Source organism: Schistocerca americana, chromosome 3 (assembly GCF_021461395.2).
Source record: "Schistocerca americana isolate TAMUIC-IGC-003095 chromosome 3, iqSchAmer2.1, whole genome shotgun sequence".
NCBI classification, from domain to species: Eukaryota; Metazoa; Arthropoda; class Insecta; order Orthoptera; family Acrididae; genus Schistocerca; species Schistocerca americana.
This window is the reverse complement of record NC_060121.1, coordinates 604,013,043-604,036,559: the sequence shown is the minus strand read 5'-3', so window position 1 is coordinate 604,036,559 and position 23,517 is coordinate 604,013,043. Positions and strand designations below refer to the sequence as shown.

The 23,517-nt window shown below is 41.0% G+C and overlaps 1 protein-coding gene across 7 annotated transcripts in view; it reads left to right on the top strand.

The window, feature by feature from the left end:
• The window catches only part of LOC124606775 (probable phospholipid-transporting ATPase IA), a 642,579-nt gene that overhangs the window by 578,596 nt on the left and 40,466 nt on the right, over positions 1–23,517 (top strand). For all 7 annotated transcript variants that reach the window (XR_006978725.1, XR_006978722.1, XR_006978723.1 and 4 more), the window contains exon 21: positions 2,695–2,796. Coding sequence is in view for 3 of the 7 variants with exons in the window: in XM_047138832.1 (XP_046994788.1) it covers positions 2,695–2,796 (102 nt within the window). In the remaining 4 variants the exon portion in view is untranslated. The remainder of the gene's footprint in view (positions 1–2,694; positions 2,797–23,517) is intronic.

Sequence of the window (23,517 nt, the reverse complement as noted above, 5' to 3'; positions counted from 1 at the left end):
TCTATTATTTTTGTTTTGGTTGTCCTCAATTTGTCTTGTGAGATATTCATAGTGTCTGTATTGTCCTGCATGTTCTTATATTTCTCTGTAACCCAAACCGATCTCAGGAGGTGGTGTATGATGCCAAAATGTGTGGTAGCATATATTTTTGTATTTAATATGTAAAGAGCCTCCAACTTCAAATTTGGTATTGTTAAATTGACTCCACTCTGTCCACTAATCATAGAATGATTTGCTATTTACATAATGGCTTTTAAACAAACATTCTAAATCGTAATCACAAAGTCCAAAATGGTATATAATCAACACAAATGTAAACAAAAAAAACCTACTTATGAGATACTGAGTCGATAGCAATTAGGGCAGGATGAATACATATCATGTAAAATTTCTGCAGATTGTAAATTATGACCATCAACAACCTTTCGGAGCCTGAAGTTATTTATAATCACTTAAAGCCACTCTGTGACAAAATAGTGTACCAAAAGAGAGGAACAATCACTGACAGTCTGAATGAAATACATGAGTATGTGAACCCATAGCAGTTCCCATATTATTTTGTTTGAAACACAGATGTAGTTTGGTTGAGATGATTTGTTAGTCATCCACATATCATCACAGCAACTGAAGGTGTGTTTTCAGTACTACAATATTTGTCACTTGCAAAGCTGTCTTGTGTCATGAGTGAGTATTGATTCAAGTTTGGAAAGTGGGAGAGAGGTACTTGGGGAGGAAAAGTTGTGCGGTCAGGTCACGAGTTGCAATTGGGTAGTTCAATAAGTAGAGTATTTGTGCGCAAAAGGCATAAATGGTATGGTGGGCAGCAATCTGTGGTTGTTTGCTGATGATGTTGTGGTGTATGGTAAGGTGTCAAAGTAGAGTGAATGTAGGAAGATACAAGGTGAAATAGACAAAATTTCCAGTTGGTGTGATTAATGGCAGCTAGCTCTAGATAAATGTATAAAAATGTAAGTTAATGTCAGCGAGTGGGAAGATCAAACCTGTAATGTTCAGATACTGTGTTACTAGAGTCCTGCTTGACACAGTCAAGTTGTTAAAATATCTGGGCATAACATTGCAAAGTGATAACGAGCAGGTGAGAACTATGTTAGGGAAGGCAAATGGTCGATTTTGGTTTATTGGGAGAATTTTAGGAAACAGTGGTTCACCTGTTAAGGAGACTGTGTACAGGATGCTGCTGCAACCTATTCTTGAATTCTTCTTGAGTGTCTAGGATCCGTACCAGGTCAGATTGAAGGAAGACATCGAAGCAGTTCAGAGGCAGGTAGCTATCTTTGTTACTATTAGGTTCGAACAACATGTAAGTGTTATGGAGATGCTTCAGGTATTCAAGTGTGAAACCCTGGAGGGAAAGTGATGCTCTTTTTTAGAAACACTATTGAGAAAATTTAGAGAACCAGCATTTGAAGCTGATTGCCTAACTGCTCTGCTGCTGCCAACATACATTGCACATAAGGACCATGAAGATAGAATACAAGAAATTAGGGCTTATGTGGAGGGATGTATACAGTTGTATTTCCCTCACCATATTTGTGAGTGGAACAGGAAAGGAAATGATTAGTAGTGGTACAGGGTACCATCTGCCACACAGTGTATGGTGGCCTGCGAAGTATCTATGTAGACGTATATGTAGAAAGGTCCTTGAGTCCTTGTCCAGCACTTAGTTTTAATCTTCCAGGGAGTTTCAGTTCCAGTGTTATTTTTTATCAACATTACGTCTGCTTCATGTTAGTCTTGCAGTGGAATTCTGATTGGCATTGAGACAGATTACTTATAAGAATGTTTTGTTGCATGTCCTTTGTTGTTGTATATCGTTTGTTGTTGTATAGCTGATCTACTATGGCGATGAATCTGGAGAGGTGTTAAAATCATATTTGTCTTCATGTTGTTGCATCTGTGTTGTTAGCACATGGTGTCCACTGATTTTTCTCATAAAATGAATTAAGTTGTTCTGTTATGTGTATGAATGGGCACTACAATACTGTGGTCTAGATCAAAGGTGACCATGTAATGGCTGAACATGTTACTGAGTACGTGACCAAGCTCAGTGGCTGCTTCACAGCCCATGCTGTCTGGATTCTCACATCCCACCTCACACTAACACACTCCCCTTCCCATTAAACTCTACTTCTATGCCACAATCCTGGAATCCACCCTCCCAACCTCTCAAAAAATCGGTTATTTGTTTTATTATTTCTTTCTTTTCCCCTTACTTTAGTTTTTGTAGCCAATGAATCTCCCACCATACCATTCTCTCAGTGGTCCCATGTCCATTCTATTCTATCTTATCATCAAATCCCCACTCCCCATATCACCATATGCAACACATTATTACAGCATATGCTTTCTTCTGGAGCAGCCAGTTCCAAAATATAATGGATGACTTCTTTGAAATTGGGAGGAAATAGAGTGAACCAAGTGAAAAATTAATGTTTTGAGTGAATTCAAAATTTATTCTCAAATAACAACAGTTATTGAATCAGTCCTCAAAATGAAGGTGTCGATGTTAGTCTTGGTTTAGCACACAGTATGTTACGTATTAATATAGTTTTATGCTTCACTTCACTTAAACTTAAAAGAAACCATGTAATGAATTTCTGTGACATTTATTAAGCAGAAAGATAAATTATCTATTATTCTCACTTTCTTACAAATTCGGAAATTTCTTTACAGCATCCATTCGACAGCATTTAAATCACTTACAGAAGCTGCAAGGGAAAGTGAAATCAGGAAAACAGACCCAGGAAATGTTATAATGAGGGAAACAAGGCACTCGTGAGTAGTAGAAAATATTCATTTCTTAGTTTACATGTGCAGAACATCACTTTGCTTACTGTGTTCTGAAGTTGCCTTTTGAGAATAAAAAAAATTAACAAAATTTGTAGCTTTGTCTTTGGAAGTTGCCTTCAAAAATAATGATGTTAAACATTGATACCTTTTTTTTTGTTTACAACAATGTATTTTTAATGCAGTGCACCAGTGATGTTCTGTTACTGACCGTTATTACTCCAGTAATACAGAGAGAGATATTTATTTGTTTTCAGCTACTGTAATAGTAAACCAAATAGTAAACGCAATTGATGTGATTGCCTTTTATGCTACAGTGGGCTCTTCAGATATGCATGACTGAATGAAGTGCTACAAAATGCTTTTTGGCTGTAGTTAACAAATAACTTATTCATTGACTATAAAGCTCAGTGTATTTTTAAAAAATAAAAATATATATGAAAAATATTGATATTTGATTATTGTTCAGATGTATATTAATACTTTGCATCTTTGTACATGATGGCATTTAATAACTTATTATATCTGAATTAAAATATTTAGGATTTTTAGTCAAACATCAGCTTACAATTTTTTATAACAGTTGTTTCTTGTAACTATCAGTCAGGATCTTAATAGTTGATGGTAAATCACAACATGCACCTGAGTAGATAATTACGGGAAAAGTGGATCACTTTTTCACTTAATCGTGAAACAGTGAGAAATGAAGAGAATACAAGTAAATCTTAAAAGGTGCAGTTTATCAGTGTGTTCTATACACTGTTCATAATGTCATTTATATTGTGGGAACTGGTGATTTACCTTCCTGTGATATTTATTGAAGCATGTTCTTCAGTATATTACCATGTTCCTTACCAAAAGTTTTCTATTTGTTATATGTGGGCTGCATGCATTTTTCAATAGAAATAATTATATTTTGCAATATAAGTGTGCAGTGTAATGTGTGTAAATAATATTTACAACACTGTATATATGTAGTACTTAAAGAGTGGTATAGAAGCAAACTTATTTTTTCTGCTCATGTTGACAACTTGCAATGGTTGCATTGTCAACTATGCATTAATTATTTATGAGTTTGTTTTTCTTATATTCTTAAGCATGACTGTATCACATTGATTAATTTTATTCCAAAATGCTTCATAAACAGCAAGGCAAGAAACACTTCCTAACAGTAGTATAGTGATTATATACTCAGAAATAGAAAATGTAATGGGTAGATAAGAAACATCATCTTCAGTAGAACAGCATTGTGACTAATGCTACTAACCTTTCACAGCAACAGAACTTCAGTAATCCATTATATATTGAGCTTACAGCTGCACTTGAGTGATTAATAGATCATTTTATTGCTCATTTATTTGCCACCATTTTTTTCTGTGCATTTACAGTGATGAAACTCCCTTTTTGAATATACAGTATTGACGCTAATGTAAGGTGGTCAGGTCATTTTCAAGCATAATTCCACAGAATTTACCATAAACCACATTTTTATAAATGTTTGAAAATATAATGTAATTGGATAGATAAAAAATCTCCTCTCCAAGCTGTGGCAGGAGAATGCACATATAAGGGTACTGAAATCTGCAAACATTTGGAGCCAATAGCTTTTTTCTCCTTACAGATGAGTTGAAGGGGAAGGAAGAGGGGTGAAGGTAAAGAACTGGTGAAGTTTAGGAAATGGGGATTTCAGAAAAAGTCAACCAGAACTGCAGGTCAGGGGAGATTTACCAGACAGGATGAGAAGGAAAAACTTCCCTTCCCATCCGGTCCAGTAAATCTCCCCTTACCAAGAGACTTTCCTTCTCATCCTCTCCAGTAAGTCTCTTGGAGTTCTTGGCAATTTTTCCAAACTCTCCCAATTTCCTGGATCTCACCAGTCCTTTTCCTTTGTCCCTCTTCCTTCCCATTCAACCCTTCTGCCAGAAGAAGAAGCCACTGGCTCCAAAAGCTTGCAAATATCAATATCTTTATGTATGTGTTCTCCTGCCACTTCTTGGTGAGTAGATTTTCTTTAATCTTTCCGATTACATTATACTTCCACAAATTGATTATTTTTGTTGAATATTTTCTTATAACTGTGTGTACAAATATCTATTTAGGGAAGTGTAGTCCAAAAGATAACTTCAGATGAATAATGGCAGATGAAACATCTGTGTAATTGAGGGGAGGGGAGTCATTCAGTTATACACCATGTTCTGTAATTCCTGCAGATTCCAAGTCACTACATAAAAACTAAGGTATACTTCACCCATAAAAAGAAATAAAAATGTGCTTGAAGAATATATTTTAGACTTCCTGCAGGAGCAAAGGTAAAACTCACTATATCGTTCAAGGCAAAGTGAGCCTAGTTAGGATAATGAAGGTTTGGTCATCTTTATGGTCATTAAATCATAAAATGTAGATTTTTTTAGGAACCTAAGGGAAGTTGATTTTTTGTGTAGGTTACAGTCATGCATGCCCTGGTCAGGTTGCAGGGGCACCAGACTCTTGGTGGGGCCAAAAGGTGAAACATTAGAGATGGAAGTACGTGATTCAGGACTTAGATCTCCAAAGCATTCAGGAAAGAAACATGCTGCAACTAGCTGGATGCCAGTGTTTGTGACTTGGAATCTACAGTCTTCAGTGGCAGCCAGTGGACAACATTTGAATCTTCTCCCATGGCTCCTATAGGCTACATGCAGCTATTGCATAAGGGCAGATTATTAACAGCTCACACTTCACAGGAACAAACAGCCCCCACTGAAGCTATGATCTTACTTGGCACGTAGGGCACAATGAGAACCACATAATAGTTAAGGAAATTATTAAATTGGCAGGGCAGCCTGTACAGTATAGTTGAGATGATGATTCATCAGTAAGCACATAAACAAGGTTCTGAATGCTGCTAAGCTCTTGAACACGTCCTCCTTCAGATTTAACAGAACACATATACACACAGAGTACAGATGCACAGCTACATAGTCCCCTTAGCTGCAGTTTAATTGCACAATATTATCAACCTTGTTTATGTGCCTGTCAACAACTCAATGCATAAATTATATCATCAATTGGTACCATTACTCCTTTCATTGTTTGTATTTCATCAAAAATTTTCCATTATCTAACTCATTAAAGGATTATATAATGTAAAAAATCTACTCACCAAGCAGTGGCAGGAGAACACACACATAAAAGGGTTTAACTTTTATAATCTTTCAGAGCCAATGGCTCCTTCTTCTGGCAGAAGAGTTGAAGGGGAAGGAAGAGAAGTGAAGGAAAAGGACTGGAGAGGTTTAGGGAAAGGGGTACAGGTCAGAGAAATTAATCAATTATTGAAAATATAATTTGTATTATTAATAATTGATTGTATTTCATATATTCAGGAAATAAATCTATCTCTGTGTGTGTGTGTGTGAGTGAGTGAGTGATAGTGTCTGGCAAGATTTCCGGTCTTAATACTTACATAAGTAATAATGCATCTTTCCCATATATGTTTTCCAAATAATAAACTAATATTCATTTCTGGTTTATATAGATCCTAAGATAAAATAAGGGTAAGGCAACCACTCACATATAGTGGATCGATGCCTGGGGTACTTTTGGATCGATGCCTGGGGTACAATAACACATAACAGGAAACAGCATTTTACCTAGCTTTTGAGCACAAACTCTTTTTTTCAGCAATAGTACACACACACACAAATGCACACACCCGTGCCCATGGGAAAAAGAACTAGTGCTTGCTGTTTTCTGTTGTGTTACTGTGCTACAAGCATCACTACAGGATGAGTTGTTGCCTTTTCCTTATTTTATGTACTGCTCCATCCAGAAATTTCCATTATTGTTATGTAGATGTGTGTTTACAATAGAACATGCTTTCTATCATAGTCTTCCTTTTTCCAAAAAATAACATAGAATAAAATAATAACAATAATAATAATAATAATAATAATAGCAATAATAATGGGCACAAACCTTATGAGTCAGGAACAGATTGTTGTAATTAACAAAATTATAAAATCTTAATTCAGTTTGCACTATTTTTATAAGTTGGTCGTGGAAGAATTGGCAATCTCAGTTTGTATAACCATCTTAACTGTAAAAAAAAGACTTCAAGTTTTATTTTCTCTGCCTGATGTAAACAGACCTAGACATGCAATGACAGCGTTAGTGCAAATTTCATACAGAAAGTGGCATCAGTACAAATTTCATACAGAAAGTGGAGAAAAAAGCTACTACTGCAGTTGAGAATGTCGTCACTGTTAGACATTGTAGACATTCTGTTAAAGAGTCACATAAGCTCTCCTAAGTAGAATGTAAACATAAAATACTGTGATGTTTTAAAAGCCACAGATTTTCTGTAAATTAGGAGCTTCATCAGGTAACAGGAATGAGGAAGATAATATCACTGCAGGGTGCACACAAATGTTGAAGTGGCAAAAATGAAAAGAATTTGAGTAATATTTTCATATCTATCCTTTTTCACATCCTGAAGAAAGGAGATTTCCTTTTTTTCCTATGATGGGATATATATATATATATATCACCTTCAGCCCCACTCCCCGATTCAACCAAACAGCCCTCGTCAAAGATTTACTGTCCTACACCCGTACTCTCTGCTGGAAGTATCACTTTGCCACGAAGAAAAATGATCCTAATCCTACTCCTAATGATCCGACTCCTCAAGACACCATCCAAATTGAACCCTGCCTGGAACAGTTCCGTCCTCCGTCACAGCGGGACCCACCTCCTCTTCCTCAAAATCACCCTCTCCAAACCTTCCAGGAATTTCTGACTTCCAGCCTTGCATCTCAATCCTTCTTAAAAAACCTTAATCCTACACCCAACATCACCACTGCTGAAGCCCAGGCTATCCGTGATCTGAAGGCTGACCGATCCATCGTCATTCTTCCGGCGGACAAGGGTTCCACGACCGTGGTGCTTGATCGTCGGGAGTATGTGGCTGAGGGACTGCGTCAGCTTTCAGACAACACCACATACAAAGTTTGCCAAGGTAACCCCATTCCCGATGTCCAGGCGGAGCTTCGAGGAATCCTCAGAACCTTAGGCCCCCTGCAAAACCTTTCACCTGACTCCATCAACCTCCTGACCCCACCGACACCCCGCACCCCTACCTTCTACCTTCTTCCTAAAATCCACAAACCCAATCATCCCGGCCGCCCCATTGTAGCTGGTTACCAAGCCCCCACAGAACGTATCTCTGCCTACGTAGATCAACACCTTCAACCCATTACATGCAGTCTCCCATCCTTCATCAAGGACACCAACCACTTCCTTGAACGCCTGGAATCCTTACCCAATCTGTTACCCCCGGAAACCATCCTTGTAACCATTGATGCCACGTCCTTATACACAAATATTCCGCACGTCCAGGGCCTCGCTGCGATGGAGCATTTCCTTTCACGCCGATCACCTGCCACCCTACCTAAAACCTCTTTCCTCATCACCTTAGCCAGCTTCATCCTGACCCACAACTTCTTCACTTTTGAGGGCCAGACATACCAACAATTAAAGGGAACAGCCATGGGCACCAGGATGGCCCCCTCGTACGCCAACCTATTCATGGGTCGCTTAGAGGAAGCCTTCTTGGTTACCCAAGTCTGCCAACCCAAAGTTTGGTACAGATTTATTGATGACATCTTCATGATCTGGACTCACAGTGAAGAAGAACTCCAGAACTTCCTCTCCAACCTCAACTCCTTTGGTTCCATCAGTTTCACCTGGTCCTACTCCAAATCCCATGCCACTTTCCTTGACGTTGACCTCCACCTGTCCAATGGCCAACTTCACACGTCCGTCCACATCAAACCCACCAACAAGCAACAGTACCTCCATTATGACAGCTGCCACCCATTCCGCATCAAACGGTCCCTTCCCTACAGCCTAGGTCTTCGTGGCAAACGAATCTGCTCCAGTCCGGAATCCCTGAATCATTACACCAACAACCTGAAAACAGCTTTCGCATCCCGCAACTACCCTCCCGACCTGGTACAGAAGCAAATAACCAGAGCCACTTCCTCGTCCCCTCAAACCCAGAATCCCCCACAGAAGAACCACAAAAGTGCCCCACTTGGGACAGGATACTTTCCGGGACTGGACCAGACTCTGAATGTGGCTCTCCAGCAGGGATACGACTTCCTCAAATCCTGCCCTGAAATGAGATCCATCCTTCATGAAATCCTCCCCACTCCGCCAAGAGTGTCTTTCCGCCGTCCACCTAACCTTCGTAACCTGTTAGTTCATCCCTATGAAATCCCCAAACCACCTTCCCTACCCTCTGGCTCCTATCCTTGTAACCGCCCCCGATGCAAAACCTGTCCCATGCACCCTCCCACCACCACCTACTCCAGTCCTGTAACCCGGAAGGTGTACACGATCAGAGGCAGAGCCACGTGTGAAAGCACCCACATGATTTACCAACTGACCTGCCTACACTGTGATGCATTCTATGTGGGAATGACCAGCAACAAACTGTCCATTCGCATGAATGGACACAGGCAGACAGTGTTTGTTGGTAATGAGGATCACCCTGTGGCTAAACATGCCTTGGTGCACAGCCAGCACATCTTGGCACAGTGTTACACCGTCCGGGTTATCTGGATACTTCCCACCAACACCAACTTATCCCAACTCCGGAGATGGGAACTTGCCCTTCAGTATATCCTCTCTTCTCGTCATCCGCCAGGCCTCAATCTCCGCTAATTTCAAGTTGCCGCCACTCATACCTCACCTGTCTTTCAACAACTTCTTTGCCTCTACACTTCTGCCTCGACTGACATCTCTGCCCAAACTCTTTGTCTTTAAATATGTCTGCTTGTGTCTGTATGTGTGGATGGATATGTGCGTGTGTGCGAGTGTATACCTGTCCTTTTTTCCCCCTAAGGTAAGTCTTTCCGCTCCCGGGATTGGAATGACTCCTTACCCTCTCCCTTAAAACCCACTTCCTTTCGTCTTCCCCTCTCCTTCCCTCTTTCCTGATGAGGCAACAGTTTGTTGCGAAAGCTTGAATTTTGTGTGTGTGTTTGTGTTTGTTTGTGTGTCTATCGACCTGCCAGCGCTTTTGTTCGGTAAGTCACCTCATCTTTGTTTTTATATATATATATATATATATATATATATATATATATATATATATATATATATATATATAAAAACAAAGAAGATGTGACTTACCAAACGAAAGCGCTGGCAGGTCGATAGACACACAAACATACACACAAAATTCGAGCTTTCGCAACCAACAGTTGCTTCATCAGGAAAGAGGGAAGGAGAGGGAAAGACGAAAGGATGTGGGTTTTAAGGGAGAGGGTAAGGAGTCATTCCAATCCCAGGAGCGGAAAGACTTACCTTAGGGAGGAAAAAAGGACAGACATACACTCGCACATACACCCATATCCAACCGCACATACACAGACACAAGCAGACATTTGTAAAGGCAAAGAGTTTCGGCAGAGATGTCAGTCGAGGCAGAAGTACAGAGGCAAAGATGTTGTTGAAAGACAGGTGAGGTATGAGCGGCGGCAACTTGAAATTAGCGGAGGTTGAGGCCTGGCGGATAACGAGAAGAGAGGATATACTGAAGGGCACGTTCCCATCTCCGGAGTTCTGACAGGTTGGTGTTAGTGGGAAGTATCCAGATAACCCGGATGGTGTAACACTGTGCCAAGATATGCTGGCCATGCACCAAGGCATGTTTAGCCACAGGGTGATCGTCATTACCAACAAACACTGTCTACCTGTGTCCGTTCATGCGAATGGACAGTTTGTTGCTGGTCATTCCCACATAGAAAGCTTCACAGTGTAGGCAGGTCAGTTGGTAAATCACGTGGGTGCTTTCACACGTGGCTCTGCCTTTGATCGTGTACACCTTCCGGGTTACGGGACTGGAGTAGGTGGTGGTGGGAGGGTGCATGGGACAGGTTTTACACCAGGGGCGGTTACAAGGGTAGGAGCCTGAGGGTAGGGAAGGTGGTTTGGGGATTTCATAGGGATGAACTAAGAGGTTACGAAGGTTAGGTGGACGGCGGAAAGACACTCTTGGTGGAGTGGGGAGGATTTCATGAGGATGGATCTCATTTCAGGGCAGGATTTGAGGAAGTCGTATCCCTGCTGGAGAGCCACATTCAGAGTCTGATCCAGTCCCGGAAAGTATCCTGTCACATGTGGGGCTCTTTTGTGGTTCTTCTGTGGGAGGTTCTGGGTTTGAGGGGATGAGGAAGTGGCTCTGGTTATTTGCTTCTGTACCAGGTTGGGAGGGTAGTTGCGGGATGCGAAAGCTGTTTTCAGATTGTTGGTGTAATGGTTCAGGGATTCCGGACTGGAGCAGATTTGTTTGCCACGAAGACCTAGGCTGTAGGGAAGGGACCGTTTGATGTGGAATGGGTGGCAGCTGCTATAATGGAGGTACTGTTGCTTGTTGGTTAGTTTGATGTGGATGGACGTGTGAAGCTGCCCATTGGACAGATGGAGGTCAACGTCAAGGAAATTGGCGTGGGATTTGGAGTAGGACCAGGTGAATCTGATGGAACGAAAGGAGTTGAGGTTGGAGAGGAAATTCTGGAGTTCTTCTTCACTGTGAGTCCAGATCATGAAGATGTCATCAATAAATCTGTACCAAACTTTGGGTTGGCAGGCCTGGGTAACCAAGAAGACTTCCTCTAAGCGACCCATGAATAGGTTGGCATACGAGGGAGCCTTCCTGGTACCCATGGCTGTTCCCTTTAATTGTTGGTATGTCTGGCCTTCAAAAGTGAAGAAGTTGTGGGTCAGGATGAAGCTGGGTAAGGTAATGAGGAAAGAGGTTTTAGGAGGGGTGGCAGGTGTTCGGTGTGAAAGGAAGTGCTCCATCGCAGCGAGGCCCTGGACGTGCGGAATATTTGTGTATAAGGAAGTGGCATCAATGGTTACAAGGATGGTTTCCGGGGGTAACAGATTGGGTAAGGATTCCAGGCGTTCGAGAAAGTGGTTGGTGTCTTTGATGAAGGATGAGAGACTGCATGTAATGGGTTGAAGGTGTTGATCTACGTAGGCAGAGATACGTTCTGTGGGGGCTTGGGGATGATTAAGTTTGTGAATTTTAGGAAGAAGGTAGGGGTGCGGGGTGCCGGTGGGGTCAGGAGGTCGATGGAGTCAGGTGAAAGGTTTTGTAGGGGGCCTAAGGTTCTGAGGATTCCTTGAAGCTCCGCCTGGACATCAGGAATGGGATTACCTTGGCAAACTTTGTATGTGGTGTTGTCTGAAAGCTGACGCAGTCCCTCAGCCACATACTCCCGATGATCAAGTACCCCGGTCGTGGAACCCTTGTCCACCAGAAGAATGATGATGGATCGGTCAGCCTTCAGATCACAGATAGCCTGGGCTTCAGCAGTGGTGATGTTGGGAGTAGGATTAAGGTTTTTTAAGAAGGATTTAGAGGCAAGGCTGGAAGTCAGAAATTCCTGGAAGGTTTGGAGAGGGTGATTTTGAGGAAGAGGAGGTGGGTCCCGCTGTGACGGAGGACGGAACTTTTCCAGGCAGGGTTCAATTTGGATAGTGTCTTGGGGATTTGGATCATTATGAGTAGGATTAGGATCATTTTTCTTCGTGGCAGAGTGATATTTCCAGCAGAGAGTACGAGTGTAGGACAGTATATCTTTGACAAGGGCTGTTTGGTTGAATCTGTGAGTGATGAAATCCTTCCCACTCCACCAAGAGTGTCTTTCTGCCGTCCACCTAACCTTCGTAACCTCTTAGTTCATCCCTATGAAATCCCCAAACCACCTTCCCTACCCTCTGGCTCCTACCCTTGTAACCGCCCCTGGTGTAAAACCTGTCCCATGCACCCTCCCACCACCACCTACTCCAGTCCTGTAACCCGGAAGGTGTACACGAGCAAAGGCAGAGCCACGTGTGAAAGCACCCATGTGATTTACCAACTGACCTGCCTACACTGTGAAGCTTTCTATGTGGGAGTGACCAGTAACAAACTGTCCATTCGCATGAACGGACACAGGCAGACAGTGTTTGTTGGTAATGACGATCACCCTGTGGCTAAACATGCCTTGGTGCATGGCCAGCACATCTTGGCACAGTGTTACACCGTCCGGATTATCTGGATACTTCCCACTAACACCAACCTGTCAGAACTCCGGAGATGGGAACGTGCCCTTCAGTATATCCTCTCTTCTCGTTATCTGCCAGGCCTCAACCTCCGCTAAGTTGCCGCCGCTTATACCTCACCAGTCTTTCAACAATATCTTTGCCTCTGTACTTCTGCCTCGACTGACATCTCTGCCAAAACTCTTTGCCTTTACAAATGTCTGCTTGTGTCTGTGTATGTGCGGTTGGATATGGGTGTGTGTGCGAGTGTATACCTGTCCTTTTTTCCTTTCCGCTCCCGGGCTTGGAATGACTCCTTATCCTCTCCCTTAAAACCCACATCCTTTTGGCTTTCCCTCTCCTTCCCTCTTTCCTGATGAATCAACCGTTGGTTGCGAAAGCTTGAATTTTGTGTGTATGTTTGTGTTTGTTTGTTTGTTTATCGACCTGCCAGCGCTTTTGTTTGGTAAGTCACATCATCTTTGTTTTTATATCTAAAAACAAAGATGATGTGACTTACCAAATGAAAGTGCTGGCAGGTCGACAGACACACAAACAAACACAAACATACACACAAAATTCAAGCTTTCGCAACAAACTGTTGCCTCATCAGGAAAGAAGGAAGGAGAGGGAAAGACGAAAGGATGTGGGTTTTAAGGGAGAGGGTAAGGAGTCATTCCAATCCCGGGAGCGGAAAGACTTACCTTAGGAGGAAAAAAGGACGGGTATACACTCGCGCGCACACACACACACACACACACACACACACACATACACACACACACATATCCATCCACACATATACAGACACAAGCCAGCGCTTTCATTTGGTAAGTCACATCATCTTTGTTTTTAGATATATTTTTCCTACGTGGAATGTTTCCCTCTTTTTATATATATATATATATATATATATATATATATATATATATGTATATTACACACACACACACACACACACACACACACACACACATACGTCTAGGTGATTGGCATCTGGGAAACAAGCAGGCCAAGGCATCTCCTCCCTCCCCCCCCCTACCTTCCAACCAATCCTGTGGTTCTGAAATGTTTGCATCAGATGTTCATGCACATTGTATCTAAAGTGTGCTGGTGCGCCAGACGCATGAACCACATTTGTATTCATTGCTACAATGGCACAGCCTCCAGCAAGGTAGGCAATACACTAATGAGAAAGTCCAGATAACACGCCCCAATTAACCTTCGAGGTGTTACATGTGGTGCTATTAATCTATTGCCAAGTATGCCTGCCCATATGTTGATTGAGAATCAGTGTTGATGCTTTCTTTCCTGAATTGCTTGGGGATTTACATCTACCCATACATGTTGGTTATGGAAATTCACAACATTATCTCTTGTGAAACCTGCCTAATCAGTATATAAAATCTTGGATGAAAACAGTGGATCTGTGGCATACTTTTGCAACAGCCATTGACAGGACTGCTGTCTGCCATGATGATCCTGTGGACTTAGGGCCTGAATGTGCTGTAGCTGATATGGTTGCAGCAGTTGTTCTTGAGAGAATGAGACTTGCCTTGTGCTGTTGCTAATTGTCACACACTGGTCCCAAGGGATTCTTCTGTCAAATGTAGCACACACTTCTCCATGTCAGTTGTGCGGACTGTGCAGTGCCTGAGCTGGAAAAGTCTGCGAAACAGCTTATCAGAGGGCACTTTGTGCTGTGGATATTTTTCAGTATAGAGGGAACAGACCTGCAGGCTACATCCATTAGCTATACTATAGTAAGAGTGCTGCACAAGCAGCACAATAACAGTATACACAAAAGTGAATTTGTGTTTGGAAGGAGGTAAAACACTATTATATGTACCCAAGGTTGACAGTAGTCTACAATAAGGCACACAAACGTGACAAAAACTAATGTAGCCCACAACGTGACTCACCACACAACTGACTGCAGACCACGTAACGGTAGGTAAAGTTACTGTGAGTAAGACATCATAATTCTCTGCCAACACATTTGACAGAGCACCAATGCAATGACTGTGCTAATTTCCGCAACTGAGCATCACGCAGCCCTTTCTATAAACAGATGTTTATCTAGCTGGCACTGCAGAAAGCTAGTTGACATTATCATTCTTCTTTATGTGTTTGACAACATCTCAGAGCCTCAAGTATACTGTCACTTGATACCTTTACACCTTATCACTAAATACTCTCACTAATATGTATGTTCCCCAATCATACTGTGATCATTGAAGGAGACTTTTATCATACAACACTTAACTATGGTAATTGCAATTTTGTGAATGGAGAGCATGACAATTCTTCCCACAAATCAATACTAAATGTTTTCTCTAAGTACTAGTTACAACAGATAGTTCAGAAGCCACCTCATGATGGAAATATACTAGATCTATTGGCAGCAGATGGGCTTGATGTCTTAGATCTCCACATTGAAACTGCTGTCATTGACCCTAAGGCAGTTGTAGCAACAGTGCTTACCTAAATGTAGAGGACAGCTAAGACAAATACGGCAATTTACGTGCTCAGTAAACTAGATAAAGGGGTAGGAATTCCATATCTCAAGGAGAAAACTGAAACATATAACTCTGGACAGGCACTTATCTATGATCCAGGAACTTAAATTGATCCCATCTTGAAAATGAGTTTCCTCCAGGCCTGCAAAATAGTTGCCAACCCCGGCTATCAGTTCTTTGTTTGAAGTGAATCTTCATCCACCAAGAAAAATTTTCCGTTTTGGGAAGAGACAGAAGTCTGACGGAGCCATATCAGATGAATAAGGTGGGTATGGCAACAATTCGTACCTTAGTTCATGTAATTTTGCCATGGCGGTGGCACATGTGTGCTGGCACGCTTCAAGAGTCGTGGCGCCCATCTTGCAGATAATTTTTTCATTTCTAATTCTTCAGTTAAAATGTGATATACCCTTTCAGATTACATCTGGCATGCATGAGCAGTTTCACACACTTTCAATTGGCAATCCTCCATGACCATTTTGTGTATTTTTGCAATGATTTCTGGAGTAGTGACACATCTTGGGCGACCACTGCACGGATCATCATTTAAGGTCTCCTGACCAAATTTAAATTCATTTGTTCACTGGACAACAGTAGAATGTGAAGGAGCAGAGTCCCCCAGTATATTCTGGAAATTGGCTTGAATGTCCTTTGCTTTCATACCTTTCTTTACGAAGTACTTAATCACTGCTCGAATCTTGATTTTTTTCCATCTTCGCAAACCACTACGCAGGAACAACAACATAGCCACATCTCTCTTCCAAGAGCACTGACATGGCATGTGTTTACAGCCAATGAATATCACATGAACAACTCATCGTGCTAGCGCTGACCTCTCATGGTGATTCTTAGAATTTTTCAAACCACCCTCATAGCACGGTGATATGACAGTTGTGCACAGGACTTTACCAGATGACAATACCTGGTTTTGTTTTTACAGTGAGAGGTTCCAGCTGAGATCTACAGCCATCTTCAGATTGGCGTTGTACCTTGAGAAACATTGTAACACAGATATAATAAAAGATGACACCTACTCTCTTTTTACAGCCTGACAATTGTGGTATATTTCACAACTTAACATTGAAACAACACAGTCAAGCAAGCATAAAGAACTTGTGCGTGGAAAGTGTAATCAGTCATTCCATTCACTTAAGGCAATCAGACATATTCCTGAAATTAATAGGACTTCGCTAGGAGAAAACCTTCAACTTAGATTTGAAAAACAGCAGTATTTCACAAACTGGCTTCAAACCTTGTTGTGCAATCCCATTGAAAATATCTATTGCAGCATACTGCATACTCTCGTGAATCAGTAGATGCAGTGAAATGATGCTGTAAGAATTTCTAGTTCATGTGAATTATACAATATTATGAAAAGAATAGTTGCTATTCACCATATAGTGGAGATGCTGTGTCGCAGATAGGCACAACAAAAAGAATGTCACAAAATAAGCTTTCAGCCAACAAGGCCTTTGTCAAATATAGATGAGACACACACACACACACACACACACACACACACACACACACACCTGCCGTATCTGGCAGCTGAAGCCACACTGTAGCAGCAGCAGCACATTATAGAAGAGGCAACTTTGTGTGGGTAAGGAGGCGGCTCGTGCAGGTTAGGGGGAGGGATAGCAGTGTAGGGGTGGGTTTGGTGAAGAGCTTATGGGGAGTGTGCAGGGACTAGGTGTAGAGAGGGTAGGGCAATTAGGTGCAGTCGGGAGGTTAGATGGAGGGCAGGGGAGAGGTGGCGGTGGAGGGGGGGGGGGGGGGGCGATAGTGGAAAGGAGAGAAATAAAAAGACTGAGAGCATTGATGGAGTGGACCATTTAGTGCTGGAATGGGAACAGGGAAGGGGCTAGATGGCTAAGGACAAAGGCTAATGAAGGTTGAGGCCAGGAGGGTAACGGGAATGTTGGTTATATTACAAGGAGAGTTCGCACCTGTGCAATTCAGAAACTGGTGTTAGGGGTAAGGATCCATATGGCACAGGCTGTGAAGCAGTCATTGAAATGAAGAATGTCATGTTGGGCGGTGTGCTGCGTAACAGAATGGTCCACTTGTTTCTTGGCTACAGTTTGTTGGTGGTTGCAGCTTAGCTTGTAGATCACATGACTGGTTTCACAGGTAGCCCTGCCTTTGATGGGGTAGGTGATGTTCGTGACTGGACTGGAGCAGCTGGTGGTGGGAGGACATACGGGGCAGGTTTTGCATCTAGTCGTATTAGAGGGATGTGAGCCACGAGGAGGGGTTGGGAGCCAGGGTTGTGCAGGGATGGACGAGAATATTGTGTAGGTTCGGTGGACAACTGAATACCACTGTTGGAGGAGCGAGAAGGATAGTGGCCAGGACATTTCTCATTTCAGGGCACAACAAGAGGTAGTTGAAACCCTGGCAGAGAATGTAATTCAATTGCTCCAGCCCTGGGTGGTACTGAGTTACGAGGGGAATGCTCTTCTATGGCCAGACGGTGAGACTTTGGGAGGTAGTAGGAGACTGGAAAGAAAAGACACTGGAGATTTGTTTTCATACGAGGTTTGGAGGATAATTACGGTCTTTGAAGGCCTCAGTGAGACCCTCGTTATATTTTGACTGGACCACTCTTCACTGCAGATGCGACAACCACAGGTGACTAGGCTGTATGGATTGGGTGACAGCTGTCGAAGTGGAGGTATTGCTGGTGATGAGTAGGTTTTTGTTGTGCCTATCTGCGACTCACTCTATGGTGAGTAACAATTATCCTTTTCATAATATTGTTACATTCTCTCCTGGATTTTCCGTTGTTTGAGTATTGTCAATTAATGTGATGTGTGACTGGTGGTCTCCTTTTGAAAAATATTCTTCCCTTGTGAAGTGAATTGTCCCAAAATATTACTACCTATGTCACCAAAAGAAAGGGTGTGAAATAACCAACTTTTAGTTCATTTCTTACTCATTGACCCAGACTTTTTCCTCTACATCATCATACCGCGACTGTAAGTGGGTTGCATATTTTTGAACAGCATTGTGTGCCAAAAACTAGTTGTGCTATGTTACATTACAACTAGCTGACATACCCGGTGTCATTTATGTTGCCAGTTATCTTTTAGAAACAAAAACAAAAAATGAACTGTGTTTGTAGTGAAGTACCGAAAAAATTCCGTTTCCATGTATTTGTAAAAACACCTTTGAAATTATGAAGCAGCTGTACAAATAAATATGAATAATGTACAAATGTATGAGTACAGTATTCAAATTAAGAGAAGTGATACCAGCCAGTTTCTGTATGCTGGACGCAGCTGTGTCACATATCTACAATGTGGTTTTGTAAACATCTCTGTGCCAATGCCTCTTCATGGCTCTAGAGAAAGCTATCATTTTTGTCTACAGCCAATTGCACTTCAAAGTTAACATGTAAGAGGAGTTTCATTAAGTTGACTTGATGTTCTTAGTACTAAAAAATAAATGTATTAAAACTTCATAAATAATGTGGCATCTTTTTCACGTATACCATTGTTTATGACATCATATCTTTCGAACTAATGTCATACAATGATATATTTGTGTAGGTACTCAGTGGTACACATGAATACTGTCATCAAAATGTGTTGCAAATAAAATTAGTAACAAAAAAGTAATAAATTTAAATGTCAAATGTCATGCATGATGCTGCAGGTCCCCCCCCCCCCCCCCCCCTCAGCATTTGATGTCATATCTCCTGATCTATGCATCATAAAATGATATGATTTTGTAGGTACATTCAGTGGCATTTGTGGATACTGTCTGCAAAATGTGTTATCAATGGATTTAGTAGAGAAGAAGTAATAAATTTAAGTCATGCACAATGTGACAGTTTTTCACGCACGCATCTCATTGTTGATGACATCATATCTCCTGAACTATATGTGGTACCATGATATACTTTTGAAACTTTATTTAGCAGCACACGTAAATACTGCCTGCAAAATTTATTGCAAATACAGTCAGTAAAACAGAAGTAATACATTTAAACTTCATGCGTGATGTGGCAGTTTTTCACGCATCTTGTTGTTTATGATATCATATCTCCTGAGCTATGATAGGTAGGTGATTCTTACCTGTGCAGCGATTGTTGCCCGACATTAAGCGATGTGTGTACCAAGTTTGGTTGAAATCGGTCCAGTGGTTTAGGAGGAGATGCAGAACACAAACAATGTAAAAGTTTTACTTCATTCGAGAATATTGTTTGTTGTACTACTAGATTCCTAGAAAGAATCAACAATAATTATGCTTTTATTAGCCCAAAACCAAGCAGCTTTTAAGTCACCTGCTACAACTGAAGGCAGATCATTAATGCATCATGAGGAAAAGAAGTAATCCTAGTATGGAATTCTGAGGAGCATCAAATGTAACAGTGACTCAGTTGGAAGCTGGAATGCTTGCTATGTGACACTGTCTAAAACAATTTTCTGCTTCCTGCTGCTTGTAAAGCAACTAAACCTTCAATTAGACCCATCATTCCATAATGTTCTAACTTATTTAGTAACATACTAACAACTTGCCCTGGCTTCACATGGGTAGCATTAAGTACCTTCTACCACCTGAACAATAATAAGACTGCATGACAAAAATGAAGCACTCAGAACGGGAGGAGGAAACGAAATGAAACTTCACAGACTGAGAGGGTATGTGATGTTATTACAAAATTGAGTAAAATTTATGAAGAACTTTACAGTATGAAACTTCCTGGCAGGTTAAAACTGTGTGCCCAACTGAGACTCGAACTCGGGACCTTTGCCTTTCGCGGGCAAGTGCTCTACCATCAGAGCTACCGAAGCACGACTCACGCCCGGTACTCACAGCTTTACTTCTACCAGTACCTCGTCTCCTACCTTCCAAGCTTTCTGGAAACTTCACAGTATATGCTCACTCACCGATGTGACATTAGACACCAACTAGTCTAGATGCATGCACTGATTTAGTTGGGAAGGTTGTCATAATGCTGTTGTATGCTCTTCTGAGGCAAGCAGGCCCTAAACTTTTGTAACTGGTCCTTAGTATGTTGGATATAGGCACTGGGACAGAGTTCACGTCCAATTTGGTCCCACTTATGTTCTGTCAGGGACAGATCTGGGGACCTTCTTGGCCATGAGAGTACCTCAAAATTCTGCTGGCAGTTGAAAGAGAGACATGCTATGCTATGCATATATGTTGAGAAATGGCTCTCATGTACCACCACATGAGAGGTAGCATATGAGGATACAAAATATTCATAACATGTTGTTGTAGCATTAGAGTCCCCTCAGTTACTATTAGCTGTAACCTGAAGTCATACCTGATGATTCCCCACACCATGGTGCCAGGAGTAGCACCACTGTGCCTCTCCTGGCACCAGGTTGCCAACATGCGACAATGGTCAGCTGGGGTAGTGCAGAACTGCCATTCATCTCTCAGCACAATGTTATGTCTTTAATCAGTAGTCCATACTTCCCAGTCACTGCACCACTCCAAACACAGCTATTTGTGTAGTGGTATTAATGGCAGCCTGCACATGGGATAGTAATTCCCTAGGCTGGTTGCTCCTAGTCTCTGAATAACCAGTAAACCCCCAGTTCTTTAAAGAATCAAACTCCCTTGTATAGAATAGCTTCATGTGTCTGGGTACATTACAAGTGATTTAAGGTGTTCAACATTTGACATTAAGCATGTAAGTGAGAAGAAGATCGTTGGCAGTCAGTAAGTGCTCCCATTCTCAAATACTGGATGAATAATTCTGGGTGTTTGTGTGCCATCAGTTATGCTGCCTCACGACAAACACACAGTTTCTAACTGTAATACTTGTCTTATTGCATTAAACTTTTAACACAGTGAGTAGTTTATATTAGTATTTTAAATTGTTTAATTCGGTCAATAATTACACAAAATATTGAAAATCAGATTTTTATTCCCTCTGGGTGCCATTAAATAAGTGACCTGCAACTGGTATCAACATAGTAATATAGATGGCATATGACACAGAATGTTTGGAGGAGTCCATTACTTGTTCACAGATGGCAGGTGCAGTGAAGGAAGATCAATGTGCATGATGCACATCACAGTGATGCTCTCTTGTGGTGGTCAGATGTGGTTGATCAGAACCTTTATGATAAGTATGCCTGACCTCACATTCCCATGCAGTCCAGTGTCAGGGCACTGTCACATCCAAATGCTGTACAAATGTGGATATTGCATCATTTGACCAACTGGCCAATTGGTGACCCACAGTGAGGTCCCTTTCACACCCTGTCAAGGGCTAATAACATAGGCACATACGAGTATGTGACGTGTCTGTGTCCTTCACTGATAACTCGGCGTCTGACACTGTTCACACCACTTATATACCCTATCAGGCCTAATAACAACACTAATGGATTCTGGTGGCTGTTCTACCTGCCAGAGAGAAGTACAACTCGTAATCATTTATATACTATCCAAAGCTGTGTACATGTACAGAGTTACATTGATATGTGATGCAGTCCTATGAGTGCTTCACTTTTTTTGTTGGGCAGTGTATAGACACAAACCTTCCTCATGAATCGATCTGTCCAGTAGTGAAATTCATATCAAAACCTTTACTGGAGTTCCTGAGATTAGCCTTCAGATAAAGAGAGAAAAACAAGGCAAGTGACTTTAATTTAGCATTATGTCTATGGTCTACATAGTCAAAACCTTTGATTAAAAAGATACCCAATTTCACTGGATTTTTGCCTGATCAGTAGAAGAGTCATTGCTGAAGGTAAATGTGACTAAACTTTTGGAACAATTTTAGCCTGTAGCTATCACCTTCTTTTTTCCTCTTTCTGTTGTAGAAGTCACTTGACTGAATATTTAAGAATGTCCGCAGAAAGGCCTGCTGACAATGCACTGTCAATGCAAAAAATTGCATCGTTGTGCTTGAATAATTACTGTTGCCTGATCTCTTGTCATGTATCTACCTAAAATACTTTTTTTTTCGTATAAACAGTACTACTACCATTGTCATTGTCCGTGGGGTGTTATGTATTCAAAGGCATGTTCATATCAGAATTTTTTCATCAATCATCCTTCCTGATTCAGTTTGTGTATTTTCAGTGATTAAACTTATTCTATAAAAATTTGTATCTGTTCTGTTAAAATATTTAATTTTTATCTATCTAATTCTGTGCACTTATGGCAACCTGTATCTCCAGACTAAAAACCATGTACTGTTCTTATAGTTTAGAAAGTATATTGTATATCATATTTTAGGAATTCTGTAGTGTTAATTTTGTTAGCTGTGTTTTATGATATATCTAACATGATTAATATTGAGAGGAATAACATAAGAGAGGGCTTCATTACAATGTAATGAAAGTTACTGAGATAGAATACAAATAATTTTCCCAAGAAACTTTGGAGTTACTGAGACACTTTATTTTTAAAATTTTGTCTTTTTTATTGAAATTTCTGTCTGTTGTAAACAGCATGTACAGTTTTTAAACTATCTGAAATTTGCATATGGGTGCTTTTTAGTGGAATGGTGTGCATGAGCATTAGAGTATTATAGATAGTCATTGCTTTTGGAACACTACAGGAGGACAGGTGAGATTCTTGTGTACATAGTTCACTTCATGCCCACCATTTACTAAAACTCTTTGTTGTATAACAAGTCAAATTTTTTGTTGTACAATATTGCAATGACAAGATACACTACTGTTTCTTTTTTGTCTTTTTATTTTGTATTTGTATGTGAGTCATCTCCTTACTTTTAGTTAACCAATTCCTACCCTAGTTTTATTTTTCAGTTAAAATGTGTCTAAACAAACATGGATAATTGATCTATTACAGAAAGATAAAACAAACTGTATATATTTCTTTTTTAATCTGTTGGGCAGAGAACACTATTCACTACTTATATCTTTAGTTCAATTTTAAAAGAATTTTTTTAACACATTAAACATTTTAATGTAAATAATCTTCTGTAAAATGAAAACCTATAAGACTCATATATTATGCATTAGCCTTTCACAATTAAATTTGCTAACCTAATGTTCATCCTCAATAATTTTTACCATTAATCTTTTGCATGTTATCTTCCTTGCGGATCATGGAGTTATGATTCTGCCATGATGTGCAATGACAGCAAGGCTGT